The sequence below is a fragment of the Rhineura floridana genome, chromosome 10 (assembly GCF_030035675.1).
Source record: "Rhineura floridana isolate rRhiFlo1 chromosome 10, rRhiFlo1.hap2, whole genome shotgun sequence".
NCBI lineage: Eukaryota > Metazoa > Chordata > Lepidosauria > Squamata > Rhineuridae > Rhineura > Rhineura floridana.
Genome location: NC_084489.1, coordinates 9,600,537 through 9,615,319, shown reverse-complemented (window position 1 = coordinate 9,615,319; position 14,783 = coordinate 9,600,537). Strand labels below are relative to the sequence as shown.

The 14,783-nt window shown below is 42.4% G+C and overlaps 1 protein-coding gene across 9 annotated transcripts in view; it reads left to right on the top strand.

Moving 5' to 3' along the window:
- Window positions 1-1,958: 1,958 nt before the first annotated feature.
- Window positions 1,959-14,783, top strand: part of SUGCT (succinyl-CoA:glutarate-CoA transferase) — a 483,400-nt gene continuing 470,575 nt past the window's right edge. For 4 of the 9 annotated variants that reach the window (XR_009758117.1, XM_061586661.1, XM_061586664.1 and 1 more), the window contains exons 1-5: window positions 1,961-2,717; window positions 6,101-6,152; window positions 6,239-6,312; window positions 10,760-10,845; window positions 11,086-11,136. Coding sequence is in view for 8 of the 9 variants with exons in the window: in XM_061586661.1 (XP_061442645.1) it covers window positions 2,132-2,717; window positions 6,101-6,152; window positions 6,239-6,312; window positions 10,760-10,845; window positions 11,086-11,136 (849 nt within the window). In the remaining variant the exon portion in view is untranslated. Of the gene's footprint in view, window positions 2,718-3,803; window positions 4,189-5,095; window positions 5,255-6,100; window positions 6,153-6,238; window positions 6,313-10,759; window positions 10,846-11,085; window positions 11,137-14,783 lie in introns of those variants that run through there. The other 5 variants (XM_061586662.1, XM_061586665.1, XM_061586668.1 and 2 more) reach the window with 4 other exon arrangements.

The following is a 14,783-nucleotide window of genomic DNA, read 5'->3' as shown; positions in this document are numbered from 1 at the left end:
TATTGTAGACTCCGTGCTGCCCATGAATGTATATTTTTCACAGCATCCACAAGATATTGTCCCATCAAATGTCATCCCACTCCCAATTTCATCCAGATTTACTATTTCTGCAAAATGCAGCTGGGTAAGGAAGAGTTAACTGTCCCCTCCCCAGCTGCAGTGCCTATGAAGATCACCCCCTCCACCAAAAAATAAATTGCTCTTTTGGGGGGTAGGATTGAGACTATGTATCTGTGTCATATGGGTGGAGTGTTTGGGCTAGTCCCATCCACTACTGCCATAAAGCCCCTGGAGTGTTGGTCAAGATGGAAAGTGGCCTTTGGGCAGAAAAAAATGTTTCCCACCTCTGTGTAAAACTTTTCTTTATAGTCACGGTAGGGTTAAGAGGCCATTCCTGAAAGTGTTCTTAAATTAGAGGTATTAGTAATCCCTCTGTCTAATCATCTAGGAGTCTGGCGAACAATCTTTCAGAAAAGAATGTACCAAGAGGACATAAGTAACAGTTAAAAGAATGGTGGCTCATTTCATGATTTTCGTCTCTCCTCTTCATAGTGGTGGACCATCCTACCTTTTCTTTTGGTAATACTAATACTGTGTTGATTCAGGGTTAACTTTCCAAAAATATGTGCAATATAGCTTTACACATATTTACTCCGAAGTCCTACTGCATTCAGTAAGACTTGCTCCCAGGTACAGAACTGAAGCCTACATTGGCATTTCCAAATATTACTGAGGGCACAATCCAACTCATATTTCTGAGGGGAGTTGGATGCAGCAGACCCTCGGCTGAGCTGGCAAGCTCCTGGCATTGCTGAGCTCCACCAGCAGAAGTCCCCTGCCATGACATTGCCAGCACCCTGTCAGTGGTCTGCTGGGGATGGCCTGCTTAGCAGAGACAGCTGGCAAAAGCCCTGAAAATGGGGCATTCCGGGGGAGGAGATGCATAGGAGGGGGACATGTGACTTGCAAGTCTCCCTTGGAGTGCTCCTCCGCATCCTGATCCCCATGAGAATTCTGCTGGCTAATAGGCCAGCGCAGTAAAAAAACTACAATGGTGGTCTACAGGGATCACTTACTACCTCATAGGCCTGTTCGTGACAGCTACCTCTTCCTGTCCACCTCCTGTGTGCTGCTCTTGACGGAGCCGCAGCTCAGCCAGGCAGCTGACTCCTGAGCGACAAATGGATGCCACGGAGCTTTCCACCGGCTCCTTCACTGCTGGCCTCCGTCTTGCTAGCTAACCGTCAGTTGGATTGCGCTGAAACAGAGTTATCTGTATATACTTTAAAGAAGAATTAGTATTTAAAGAGAAATGAATGTGGCCAATTCCCTGGCAAACTTGTAGTAATGCATGCATTCTCAACACCTTTTTTTTTACTTTTCTGCTATTAACAGAATCATAGAGAGAAGCCTGAAGCTCTGTAGTTGGGGGGGGGGGATTTAAGATGGTCTATCTGGCTATATGCACACAATTCTTTTTTGTACAAGCTTTACAGAAGAAAACAGGGAAGTCTTCCCGTTAAAGAATATTGAATTCTCCGCTGGAATTTCCAAAGTGGTTATCGTTTTAATGCAACTTTCATGAGGCCTGCTGAACCCTATACTGTACTGTCCAATACCATTTAAGATTTTGAACCCACTCATTTGGCCCTCAGACGATATGAATCTGGCCCTCGAGGCAAAAGAGGTCCCCCACCTTGAATAAATACGTGTAGAACTATACTGCACGCAATATCGCAAACTGTAGCCTTGTTTTATCAGTCTGTTTGTCTCGAGGTCCCAATAATGTTTACTCAGAATTAAGGCCCACGGACTTAAACAGAACTTATTCCCAATTAAAATCAAAGTCATGCAGGCCTATCGCGGGCGCACGTTGCTCTGACGTCAATCGGCTTAACTCCTAAATAGTTTTACTTTATGGGAAATAAGCTCAAATGTCGCCGCTTGGAAGCTGACAGACGCGGGGCCACTGAGCTTCTAACGGCCGCAGGCACTTCCCACCCCCAAATACCTGGCTGTATCTTTGGTAGCCCCCGGAAGGCGGCTGCTTGAAAGGCTGTTGCTGGAAAGCTCCGCCGGGGGACCTGCCGCTGCCGCCGCTGTGGGGAGCCGAGTATCTGGGGCTGACATTATGCGGCCTACGCGGCGTGCGTGCCGCCGTTGGCGACGGGCCCCCGAAGCGGCTTCCGCTATCTCCACCCGGCTGGAAGCCGGGAGAGCGGGCGGGAGCGTCGTAAGGCCGCGCGCGGTGCCCGTAAGGCGGCGTGTGGTGGGGACTTCTGTAGCCGTGCGGAGAGGCCGGGAAAGGGCCCCCTCCTCCTCCTCCTCCTCCTCCTCCAGAGGGAGGGCTCCGGAACCCCCCGCCGCCTGGGAAAGGAGGCGTAGGAGGCCGGAAGCTCTGTCGGTACATGGCGGCCTCGCGAAGACGACGGCAACGCAAACAAACGAAGAGAAGCCCGCGGAGAGGGCGGAGCCTCAGCGTCACTGTCACAGAAACGCCTCCGCCTCGTGCCCTGCGTTATGTCGACCAAAATCTACAGCTTGCACATACATCGTTCCGGCTGAAAGATCGTTCCTTAAGTCTGGGGGAAAGGAAAGACTAGCGTGCCCGCTGGTCCCCCGCCTGGAACTCCGTCTATTCTACGGGTTTCCAACAGCAGATTTGTGGGAAGTTAGCCCTAGAGTTTATTTGGAAATACAATTTACTAGTTTTCAAGGTACAAGGTTGACTGGGTTTATACAGTGTTTGGAAGAATCCTCGAAACATTTAAAAATCTTTCCAATTAACAGCCCGATCCTAAACACGTCCCACTGAGTTCAATGGTTATGTAATTTAATCTCAAATATAATTCACAGCGCAATCCTATGCATAGATTTTCAGAAGAAAGGCCTACTGATTTCAATGGGACTTTCTTCCAGGTAACTATATTACAGCCTTAAATTCACATTTACAACTCCCGTATAACTGAAACCAGTATATTTGATGGATTTGCAACCATAATCCCACTTTGTAGCTCACTGTGTATTTTCTCGGAAGGAAATTCCACTGTGCACATGAGGGCAGCCTAAATTTGCTTGTACGTTTTGCGTACGCGCCTTTGGAGTAAATGCTGTTGAATTCAAGAGAGGCCAGCTTCTAAATAGACTGCGGCGAAACTGAGGACGGCATAGGACTGAGGCGAAATTTATAAACTTTGGAGGTTTGATTCCATTCATAACTCGTATCCAAATGTTATGCGCAGGCGATTCTTGCTGGGAAGTGTGGAAAGAGGGCTCCAAGTTTCTATAACCCCCCCCCCCGGACAATGGTACCTTCTCCATGCCTTTAATATCTGAAGAGAAGGCAGGTGGATATTTTCCCGGCGTGTAGAAAACGTCACCTGTTGGGATTTCTCCTTTTTCATGCATTTGTTAAAGGCACGGAGTTAACAACCAATCTCTAAATAAATAAAGAGTTGGCCATAAGCAGAAAGATCTAGCGCGCAAGGAAGCCCATCGCAAGTAACAGATCATTTTGAATTGTAACCGAACAGGTGGGTTTGGACTTCTGTGTCTTTACACCACAATCCTAACCATGTATATTGAGAAGTAAGTCCAATTACTTCAACGGGGCTAGCTCCCGGATAAGTGAGGCCTTAGGAAGGAGGAGACACCTCTCTTGCCCATTGCTATTATTGTTGTACGGTCATAACATCTAACGTGGACTACGGTTGACCATAACAAGCGAGAGAAAGAAGGGTGTGGGTCCCATCACTTTATAGACCGCTTCAAAGTCTCTGTAATAAGGCTTGCGCTTGCGCATTCATAATCGTTGGGTTTTCCCCCTTATCCTCACAGCACCGTTTAAAGCGAGCCACGCCTGCGCAGTGCATGCAGGAGGGGGGTGGGGACTTGGTCCTCGGGTCCAAAAGTTCTGGTGGGTGCTGATGGTAGTTGTCGTGTAGGTTAAGTTTACCTACCCGGCTGGTGTTGGTTTTAGCCGCAGGCTCTTGTCAGCTGCAAGGATGTGGAGTGCTGTGCTGGGAACGGGGAGCCACAGCGTGCGCCGGCTCAGGAGGAGTCAGTGGCCCGGTTTGCCGCGCGACATCGGTTCCCTTCTCCTGCCCCACTCCTGCCCCCAGCCCACGAGACCTCCCTCTTGCCCTGGCAGCTTCAGGGGTCTGCAGCAGAGGAGCTCTTCCCCGGCAGGTAGCCACTTTTTAAATTCTTAATAAAGCTGCTGAATATTACGAGCTAAGGGGCCATTGCACGTTCACACTGCAGGAGAAAGTGGGGAAAATTCAAAGTATGGGAGAAGCTTCACTTGGAGCCCATAGCAGCACACAGTAAGTGCGAATAGTAGCGCACAGCACAAGACAATGCATGTCTACTCAGAAGTAAGTCGTATTGAATTCAGGATTACTCCACGTAAGTGGGTATATGATTGTAACTGTTTTCTGGGAAAAGGCCATTCTGTGCTTTCTTAAAACCACCCACAAAACTTCAGTATGTTTAAATGCTGGTGAGTTCAATAGGGTATAATCCACAGTAAATGTGTTTAGGATTTCAGTCTAACAGGTAAGCCACACTGAACTCACTTGGGCTTATTTCCGATTAAACATTGTTAGAATTGCTCTACAGATTGCATTAAATAGTGATTAGAATAGAAAGGTAAAAGCCATGAATTACCAGAGAATCATGATGAAGATCTCTTAATGCAGACCTGCAGCACATTTTCCCCATCCCTCATATGTAGACAGGGAAATTCATTAATGGTTTAAGGCAGGGGTGGGGTACCTGTGACCCTCCAGATGCCGTTTGGTGTCAGCTCTCAGCAACCCCAGCCACCATGATTGATAGTCAGGGATGATGGGAGCTGTAGTCCAACACCATCTGAAGGTCAACAGGTTCCCCATCTCTGCTTTAAGGGTGGATGCAAGTATATTATTCATTGGCTTGACCTGAGTGAACTCGTAAGAGCACATGACACCGCCTTAAAATGAATTGGTCCAATAGTAGACTGATACTATTTATTTTGACAGTATTAAAACGGCTATCCGTGGTCTGTAGCGGATGCTTCTGCTGATCCACCTATGTGGTATCCTTCTAACTGCAGATGCCAGAGATAAAACTTGTTTGGACGTTATGGAACTAAAGCGCGTGCTCTGCCAATGGCCATAGAGACTCTCCACATTTCTGTCTACAGCTGCTCCAGGACCACTACAAGAATGAATCCCCACATTCCCAACAGGAGAGTAGCAACTGCAAGCCCATAGTCAGTTGATTCTGTAGCTTCTCCATTTCTCTCTCGTGTACAGCCTTGATTCTTTTACTCCCATTTCTTTTATTTCTGTTGGTTTTACTAATCCATGATCTTGGCTTAAGTTAAATCTATTTTTCTCTGCTCCTTTCTCCATTAGTTGTTTTTTGGATTATTGACTATTTTGCTTCAAATTAGAGGGTTTCAACTTCCGTTAGAAACTGAGAGGTTGTTTTGCAGTTTCTAAAACTGGGTTATATCTAACTCATGTCTCGAACACATAAGATTTTATGGACTGGAGTCCACTTCATCGGATGCCTGAAGTGTTGTCCTCAGTTGGCAGGTGTATATTATGCTCATGGTTCTGGAGGGATGTAAATAGCAGAATTAAAAGGGAAAACAAATGCACAGCACAGTCCGTGACAGTTCAGTGAAAGCTTAAATATATCTGTCCTTATACTTGTGGTGGGATCTTTCACCTGGAAGACTGCATTCCCTCGTAGGCAACCTTCTGTAGGGCCAAATGCCAGAAACAAAAGTGGTGGATGGATTAATTCCATTTAATTTAACTTACTAAAATATTTATAAGCCATACTTTTCATAAAAGTATGTTAAGGTAGCATTACAACATACGAAAACCAATACAATCATTATTAGCAACAGTAATAAAAGCATCCATAGTGTGACTTTCACGTTTGTACCATTGGCTGCATTCCATCCATGGAAAAGTGAGAGGTTTCTACACATATGCTTCGCATGCAGGGATGGTAAACCATGCTAAGGAAGGTGGGAGGATTTCCATAGTGAAACGTCAGTCTTTTAAATAACTGATGTAATGATATATTCTCTGTTTATAACCAGGTGAAGATATTGTGAAGCCACTGGATGGTGTGAGAATTCTTGATCTAACGAGGTTTGTGTGTCTTCTGTCTGTAGTTCAGAACAATTTTTAAAGCTTCATAGCATAGTGACAAAAGTTATCACTATTTAACATTGCAGAGTGCTTGCGGGACCTTTTGCCACCATGAATCTGGGAGACCTTGGAGCTGAAGTTATTAAAGTGGAAAAGCCAGGTAAAGTTACTTAATGTAGTGTTTTTCTGTTCCAAGTCTTTTTTTGGCATTATTATATTAGTCTCAGAGAAACAGAGATATGATGACTACAATCTGACCACAATCCCATACAGAGAATGAAGTGTATGCTTAAATATTTAGATGGTAGCCAAAATCTTTTATTTCAAGACTCTTCATTAGCCATCTTCGTAAAAACAGTTAAATAAAGGGGAAAGACAGGGAAGGGATGTAGCATCTCAAGGTTGGACTGCGGAAGACTCCCGCTCGGAACTCTGAAGAGCCACTGCTCTTCATTGTAAATACTGAGCTAGATGAACCAATAATCTGACTTGCGATAAGGCAACTTCCTTTCTTCCTTGTTAGTTGTGAAGCAAGTATTTTTAGTTTCATAAGAATAAAGTAGATGGTAGACTAAATTGATGGTAGACTTGTCAGAAATATTTTATATTGTTATTATTAAAACCCTGCTTCTGCTAAGCTTGAGGCAGCTTACAATAACATTGGTTCATATACTTTGCTACTAAAAAGCTTAACATTCTGATGGTAATCTTATCTGAAGTGATGAACAGAGTGGTTTGAATGTTAAACTTCAACTGAGGAGTCCCAGGTTCAGCTTCCGGCTCACTGTGTGACTTTGAGAAAGCCACCACCTCGCAGCCTGATTTACCTCGCAGGGTTATCATGAAGATGCAAAAGGTGGTACAAGAGCCATGCTTGCCATTCCGAGCTCCTAAGAGGAAGGGTGGGGTAAAAAAAGAAGGAATAAATGAAATAAGTATTTACAAATACAAGGATGAATATATCCTTTTTCAGGCTTTCAAATGAATGCACAAGGGCTCAGACTGGGTAGGGGGTGCGGGCTGGTCCCACCCCACCTCTCATGACCTAGCTACACTCAGATGAAAGCAGTTAGAATCTTTCCCACAATCGGGAGCCTTTGCAATCAGAATTCCTGACTGAAGGGAGGATTTTATCTGTGTGCAGCTGAACGTGATTTAGAATCTTGCTCCAGATCTTTGTGCTATCATCACAAAGTAACTGCAGAACCAAAATTAGTTACAAATGTTAGGGTTAGAAATATGTTAGTAAATTGATGATGTCGTTGATAAAGGCTGTTGCTATTGTTATTAGGTCTTATGAGGTAATAGCCCTTAATTTGCACTGTATTGTACCAGCAATATATTTTTGTATGTGTGCTTTATTTTTTGGTTCTACTTCCCATGCAAGAGAGCCTTGCAGAAACACTCTTGTGACCTCTGGAAAAAAACCCACACAACCTGTTTTTACATCTGTCTTTAGTGAAACCTTTTGTTCTGGCATGTTAATTGCACACATGTTATAATATCAGAGCTCCAGATGTCCAACTGGACACTGTGAGCACTTATCTTATATCATGTGTATCCATTTATTATTATTGTTGTTGTTGTTATTGTTATTGTTATTGTTATTTTATTTTATTTATTACTTGATTTATATCCTGTCCTTCCTCCCAGTAGGAGCGCAGGGCAGCAAACAAAAGCACTAAAAACACTTTACAAATCATAAAAACAGATTTTAAAATAGATTAAAACAAAACATCTTTAAAAACATTTTTTAAAAAGCTTTAAAGACATCTTTAAAAAAAGAAAGAAAAGATTTAAAAACATATTAAAAAGCAATTCCAACACAGACGCAGACTGGGATAAGGTCTCAAAAGGCTTGTTGAAAGAGGAAGGTCTTCAGTAGGTGCCGAAAAGATAACAGAGATGGTGCCTGTCTAATATTTAAGAGGAGGGAATTCCAAAGGGTAAGTGCCACCATACTAAAGGTCCGTTTCCTATGTTGTGCAGAACAGACCTCCTGATAAGATGGTATCTGCAGGAGGCCCTGACCTGCAGAGTGCAGTGACCGACTGGGTATATAAGGGATTAGATGATCTTTCAGGTATCCTGGTCCCAAGCTGTATAGGGCTTTGTACACCAAAACTAGAACCTTGAGCTTAGTCTCTTAGCTAATAGGTAGCCAGTGCAATTCTTTCAGCAGTGGGATGACATGTTGGCGATACCCTGCCCAGTGAGCAGTCTCGCCACCGCATTTTGCGCCAGCTGCAGTTTCTGGACCAACCTCAAGGGTAGCCCAACATAGAGCACATTACAGTAATCCAGCTTGGAGGTTAGCAGGACAACAGTGGTCAGGCTATACCATTTGTAGCTCCACTTACTGCAGGAGAATTCTTGTGCAAACAATTTATGTGTTATCTATTTAGCAGTCCCAGTGTCATAGTCATGAGTCTTAAGAATCTACATTTTTTAGGGGAAAGCATGTGTATGGGCCTCCTAGGACTGTGTCACTTCAGAATGAAGATGCATATGCATGAATGCCTCCCCATATGAAAACCCAATTGTCCCTGGCAAACTAGCGTATTTTAGAGATCTCTTGTCCAGCTTTCTCCTTGTAATGCTAGGGTTTTTGTTTGTTGGTTTTGCACAGGGGGATTTTTTCATCGAGGGCATGAAATCACCCATCTGCATTCTGAAGTGGTACAGTCAAAGGACACTTTGTGTCATGTGATGATCTGGATGTATAGAAAAAAAAAGTTCTAAAGGGAGCTATAAGCTGCTAAACTGTAAGGCACCTAGCATCTCTCTTGTTTTGCCAGTTTATGTGGAGAAGGCAAAAAGCAGTTAAAATGGGAGAAACCATCAACGTTATAATAAAAGAAAACATTTTGAAATGTCACCTGGGTGTGAACTTTAACATCAACGTAATAGCTGCATTCACATGACAGAGTAAGTTGTGGTTAACTCCAGCACAGCTCTGCCTCACTAGTGAGTGGAAGCAACAATTCATGGCTTAGTGTTACGCCCGAACTAAAGATTACAATTTGTTTACTCCAAGCACACTACAGTCGGAAGCCAAAGTTTATGCTTAGTTTTTCAAACGCGGTTTGTTTGGGTGAATCTAATTATGGTCCATGTGTGGGACATAACACAGAGACAGGGAACTGCATTCCCTTTTGGGCAACTTCTGAGGGCCACATGCCAGTGGTGGGCAGGACTAGAAGTGAAAGTGGGTGGAGCAATAAATGTGAATTTTATCTGTGTCCAGTAGGCTAGTATCTACACCCCCTGACACACATCCCCCGTTTCTGCATCCAGGTAAGCATGAGACATTATCCCAGTTCAAGGACATTTTCTATCGAGGCAAAAACATTCAAGGAGGTTGTGAAGCAGGGCTGATGACAGCTGTGGCCCCGAAAGTGGCTTGAGGCCTGGAGAGCTATTTGTCTTTCTGCAGTGAACAAAACTCATTTCTGCAATTTAAAAAATACTTAACGTCAGTGTGCTTGAACACCGTGGTCTGGCTTGGGCTGAGGCAAAGGAAGCATTGTAACAAGGGTCTGAGCTGAGTATGTGTGTAGTGAGGAGTCTGTGGTTAATTTGATATGGGGCTAGTACTGTGGAAATTGCATAGCAGAGTGCTATTTTACAATGTAAGAAAAAATTAGCAAGAGGTAAACAGAAAGGACAAATGCATTACTTCTAAGAGAACACAGGTTGAGATTTTTTTCCAGGGTCTTCCTCAGTTTTCAGATTTGCAGGTAACAATTTCCAAAGTAGGTCATAACAGACTTGGACAGTACAATTCCACTTGTGGCTACTCAGACATAGGCCCCATTGAGTTCAATGAGACTTACTGCCAGGTAAGTGCAGTCGTTAAAAAGCAACAATAAGGCACTCTCCCCCACCCCCTTAGTGTGACATCTAAGTAATTCTGGCTGGTATTGTGTGCTAGTTCTACTCAGAGTAGACACACTGAAGTTGATAGACATGAACAGCTTAGGTTCATAAATTTCAGCGGATCTGCTCTGAGTAGGATGAGCATTGAATATAACCCTCTGTCTTAATCCTGTACTAGTACTACATTGAACAGTATAATCCTAAGCATACTCATTCAGAAGTAAAATATGTTTCAGGGGGACTTATTAGTAAGGTGCCAGAGAGAAAGTAGTCCTGCTGACGGTATATCATGCCTAAAACTCTGAGGTGGTGGGAGAAGATATGTAGCCTTTGTGGCTCTTGTGCCATTGCTGCTTTGGCTAGCAGTAAAGGATGCTGAGTGAGTGAAGGGACCCGTGAACAGGAGGTGCAGCAAATGTATCCTATCTTACTACCTTTGATTTTTTTTTTAAAAAAAAACAAGTATAATCTAGCTACCCTGACTCTAGGGCAGAGCTTTTTCTCTCTCTTCCCAGCCCTCCCTTCTTCTCCCCTGAAGTTACCTGTATTCAAGTGCAGAAGGAATGCTCCTATTTTGCTTAAATAAGGTGTGTCCCTGTTGAATTTTATCAGTTTTCAGTAGAGATAGAAAGGCAATAGCTGATAGATGTTTAAGACATTTGAAGGTGAACTTAGAAGAAGAACTTGGTATGTGGAAGTATTCTAACATTGGCCACTATTATTTGCAGGAGCTGGAGATGATACAAGATCCTGGGGACCACCCTTCATTGGAATGGAAAGTGTTTATTTTCTCAGCATAAACAGAAATAAAAAGGTAAAAAAGATGTCCAGCTGCCTCTCCAAAACATTTTACAAGTGAAAAACAATTTTTCTTCTGTGTAATCCCTGTCACATATGCATGTATAATTGTCAGTTGCAGAATTTAATTGTTGGATGCAGTTGTCTAGTTCTTTAAACAAGTATCAGAGTTGACTTTTTTTGTTCTAGCAATAACAATGGAATAGGAACTTGTTCCAATCTTATTAAGAGCATTACATTCTTTCCCCATTACTAGAGCATAGCTGTTAATATGAAGAATCCTAAGGGAGCGAAGATAATTAAAGAGGTATGTTTTAAATACAAAAACCTGATTCATTTATCCAGTCTGTAGATTAAGGGCACTTGCAGGGGAAATTGTTTTTATAACACATAAATACCAATACTGGACATTGAATTGTCTACAGTATACCTATTAGGAAAATGGGTAATGGGCTTCAACTCTCTACAAGTACACTGTGCTTATATGTCTATCACTGATTGTAATCTGATCTGTGGGGAAGGGCATCATGAACCTCATCCCTTCATGGAATCCATGACCAGACATGGGTTAATTAAAGAAACCTGAGGTTTATTAAGCAACTGTTGTGGATCATGCACATTTACCATCCCTGGCAGTTCAAACAGAGTTTGGGGTGGGAAGGCAGCTATGTTTCCTCTGGCTTCACAGACTGAAAACCCTCAATCCTTGTTATCCTCACAGGATTGAATGACACTAAGGCTCCTTGTAAGGACCTAGGCTATTGAGGTCTGGGTCGCTTATAGGGATGTTCTGCAGTCCTAATTCCTGATACTTCTCAGGGAATTCAGCATTGTTCTTCTCTTTGAAGAGGGTTAACTGGATAGAACCAGATTCCTGGGGTTGCCATCTGGGATGGACTGCCCTGGAGGGAGTGCCTTGGAGTGGTGAAAATAACTGGTACTGAGATGTGCGCCCACCTTTCCATCCAGCAAGGAAAAATCTGGTCACCTGGGAAGGTCTCTAAGCTGCTTTGTCCATGGCCCTTTCTTGCCATGGACACTCTGGACTCTCATGTTGGTGGGCAGGTTCCTTAGGATATTCTCCACACAACAGAAGATACAAAACTATTAGTAAGAGCTGGCTACAGTATTTTGATGAAAAATCAATGTGTCCCCTGATGAAGGCTTGGTTGCACAAGCTGAAACGTGTTGGGCTTTGAGCTTCTACGGAGCATTTCCTAAGCTTTTGCTATTATTTTTGAAAAAATTTTTGGCAAATATTTTTTTAATAGTACTTTTGTACATAATAATAAATATCTTCTCAGCATTCTGGTTTTTTACCTCTTTTTCTTGCATTTTGTGGATGCTAGACACTTTATTTTTCCTCCAGGTTCCTTGGATGCCACTCCCAGAGAAACCTTGCTGTTCTTTAGCTCTCTCTGAAAGCTCCCTTTGAACCGATCCCCCTGCTTTCAGTAACTCAGTCTCCACCCACTGCCCTTTCTCCATCTGCAACAGGTTGTGGAGCTTGTACTGGTAGGCAGATGAGTTGCCTGCCTCCCAGGAGTTTGCTGTCAGTTTATTTATTTAGTTAGGGTGCTAGGACCCTTCCTGCTTTGGGGTTTTGGATGCATGAGAAAAAAGGTTGGTCTGCTACCAAAGCTGTGCTTTACACTGATGTACTGAATAATTAAGATTAGGAAGGCTCCCTCATTCTTCATGAAAGAGGCCTGTGTGTCCATTGTCCGTTCAGTTACTCATAGTTGTTTATGTTATTTATTTATTATTTAATTTGTATCCCGCCCTTCCTCCCAGCAGGAGCCCAGGGCGGCAAACAAAGCGCTAAAAACACTTTAAAACATCATAAAAACAGATCTTAAAATACATTAAAACAAAACAGTGTTAAAAACATTTAAAAAAACAACAACTTTAAAAAAGGGTTAAAAACGTTATTAAAAAAACATATTAAACAATTCTAACACAGATGGAGAGTGGGATAGTTCTCAACCTAAAAGGCTTGTTGAAAGAGGAAAGTTGTTGCCGTCATCATCGCTTTATTAAGGCCAACAGATCAGCAATACTTACTCATAGTAATAGATTGTTATAGTTAAGCAGCATGAAGGTTTTTGCTCTGTTTTGTGCTTTTCACAACAATATGTGAAAGCCAGTCTACTCATGTAAGATAATTTTTGCATCAGTTTAGCTGTTTGATGGCAGAGCCAATACAAATGCTATAATGTTTTGTTTGCTAAATAAGAATGATTTATTGTTTCAGAGAGCCCATCCACTGGTGAAAAGGCTGAAAACTAGGAAGAAAGGAAGGAGAACTGTTAGCTTCATTTTCTTTTGCTCTGGCAGAGATTACAAAATGCCTATGGCATTCATTAGCCAGAGGAAAATAGGCCAGAAGCTGCAGAAATATATCTGTGTTTTTTGTCAGCTTCCTATTTATCTGTAGACTCTTGAATAATGGGAAACTTTTCCTATTTTGATTGAAATGATTAAGGAGGCTCCAGAACCTTGTAACAAAATAATATTTCTCTGTTGTGGATTCGTTTTGGCTGCTAGTCTGACACAGATATATGGGGAGAGCCAAGGAAGCCCCCAATGGACAAATCACTTTTCTTCCGGTATCAAAAGATATCCAAGTCGTCCTTCAGTACAGATACAGATGAAATAATCCAAATGTGAACAGTTAAATATCTTAGTGGTCATCTTATTAAATTGTAGATGTTCTGGGAAGCGAAAAAAATCCCTCAGCCTCTAAGCTGGCAGCCAAATATTCCTTTGCGCCCCCTCCATCTTGCTACGACCTACATCCCCCTTTTTTCTCCTTGACTTCTTACCTTTGCAGAAATTTTTATTAGTTTAGTCTAGCTTGTAAAATGTAAGAGCCAAGTAAAAATTTCAAAATGAGGCGTTATTGTAAATGACTGGTATTCTATGCTTGCATGTAATACTGTACTTTCAAGCATAATTCACATCAATAAGATATTGTCTGGCTATTTGAAACACTTGTGGATGTATTTTCTTTCTCTCAGTAACTAAGCTATTCATAAGTGGTATAAAGTAGTATTGCTCTAAGGTTCTTCTGATGGAAGAACATATTTGTTGGCTTACGTTCTTTTTTTAGTCTTAAGTGTAGCAAAACAATCATGCAAGTGAGAGCAATGGTTGCGATTGCTGATATGATGACACCAGTTTACAGAAACTGGTTCTTGTATATTTACACTAATCAGCCAGATATATGATCTTTTTCAGAAAATAATTACTTGGCCTGTTGAAAATAATCTAAAACAGGTCATTTCTAAACAAAATCCGACCTTAATATTTGTACATGCATGTATGTAGAAAGGAGGCTGTATTTGGCATTGGTGAAGTGGCAGGATGCCAGAGTACCTTTTGGGGATCGACAGTGTTAGTATTCCCAAAGGACTTGGAGATGGAGTCCCATTCTTGCAAGGCCCAGGGAAATGGGGGACAATGTATGTGGCTGGTGCATCTGTTTCAGATGATCAAACGAGGCACAGTCAGCATGGAATCCCATCAGGGCCAGAGCTGTGAACAATGGTGACACCAGCAGGAGGGTCATGAGTGGAGTACTATGTTAGCCGCATTCCCTCTCACCTCAGACTTATGTAATTCGTTTAGTAGTGCTGGCACCTCCTCATCCCCAAGAATATTGTTAAGTGCTCCCCAGTTTCTGAATGATAAGAGATCTTAATGTTATGCATACCTTGAGTTTCATTTCCTGGGAATTTTATTTATTTATTATTTAACTTGTATCCCGCACTCCCTCCCAGCAGGAGCCCAGGGCAGCAAACAAAAGCAGTAAAAGCACTTTAAAACATCATAAAAAACAGACCTCAAAATACATTAAAACAAAACAACTTTAAAAACATACTTTAAAAAAGCTTTAAAAACATCTTAAATACACAGGGTTAAAAAAACATACTGTTTAGAAAAAAAAGTTTT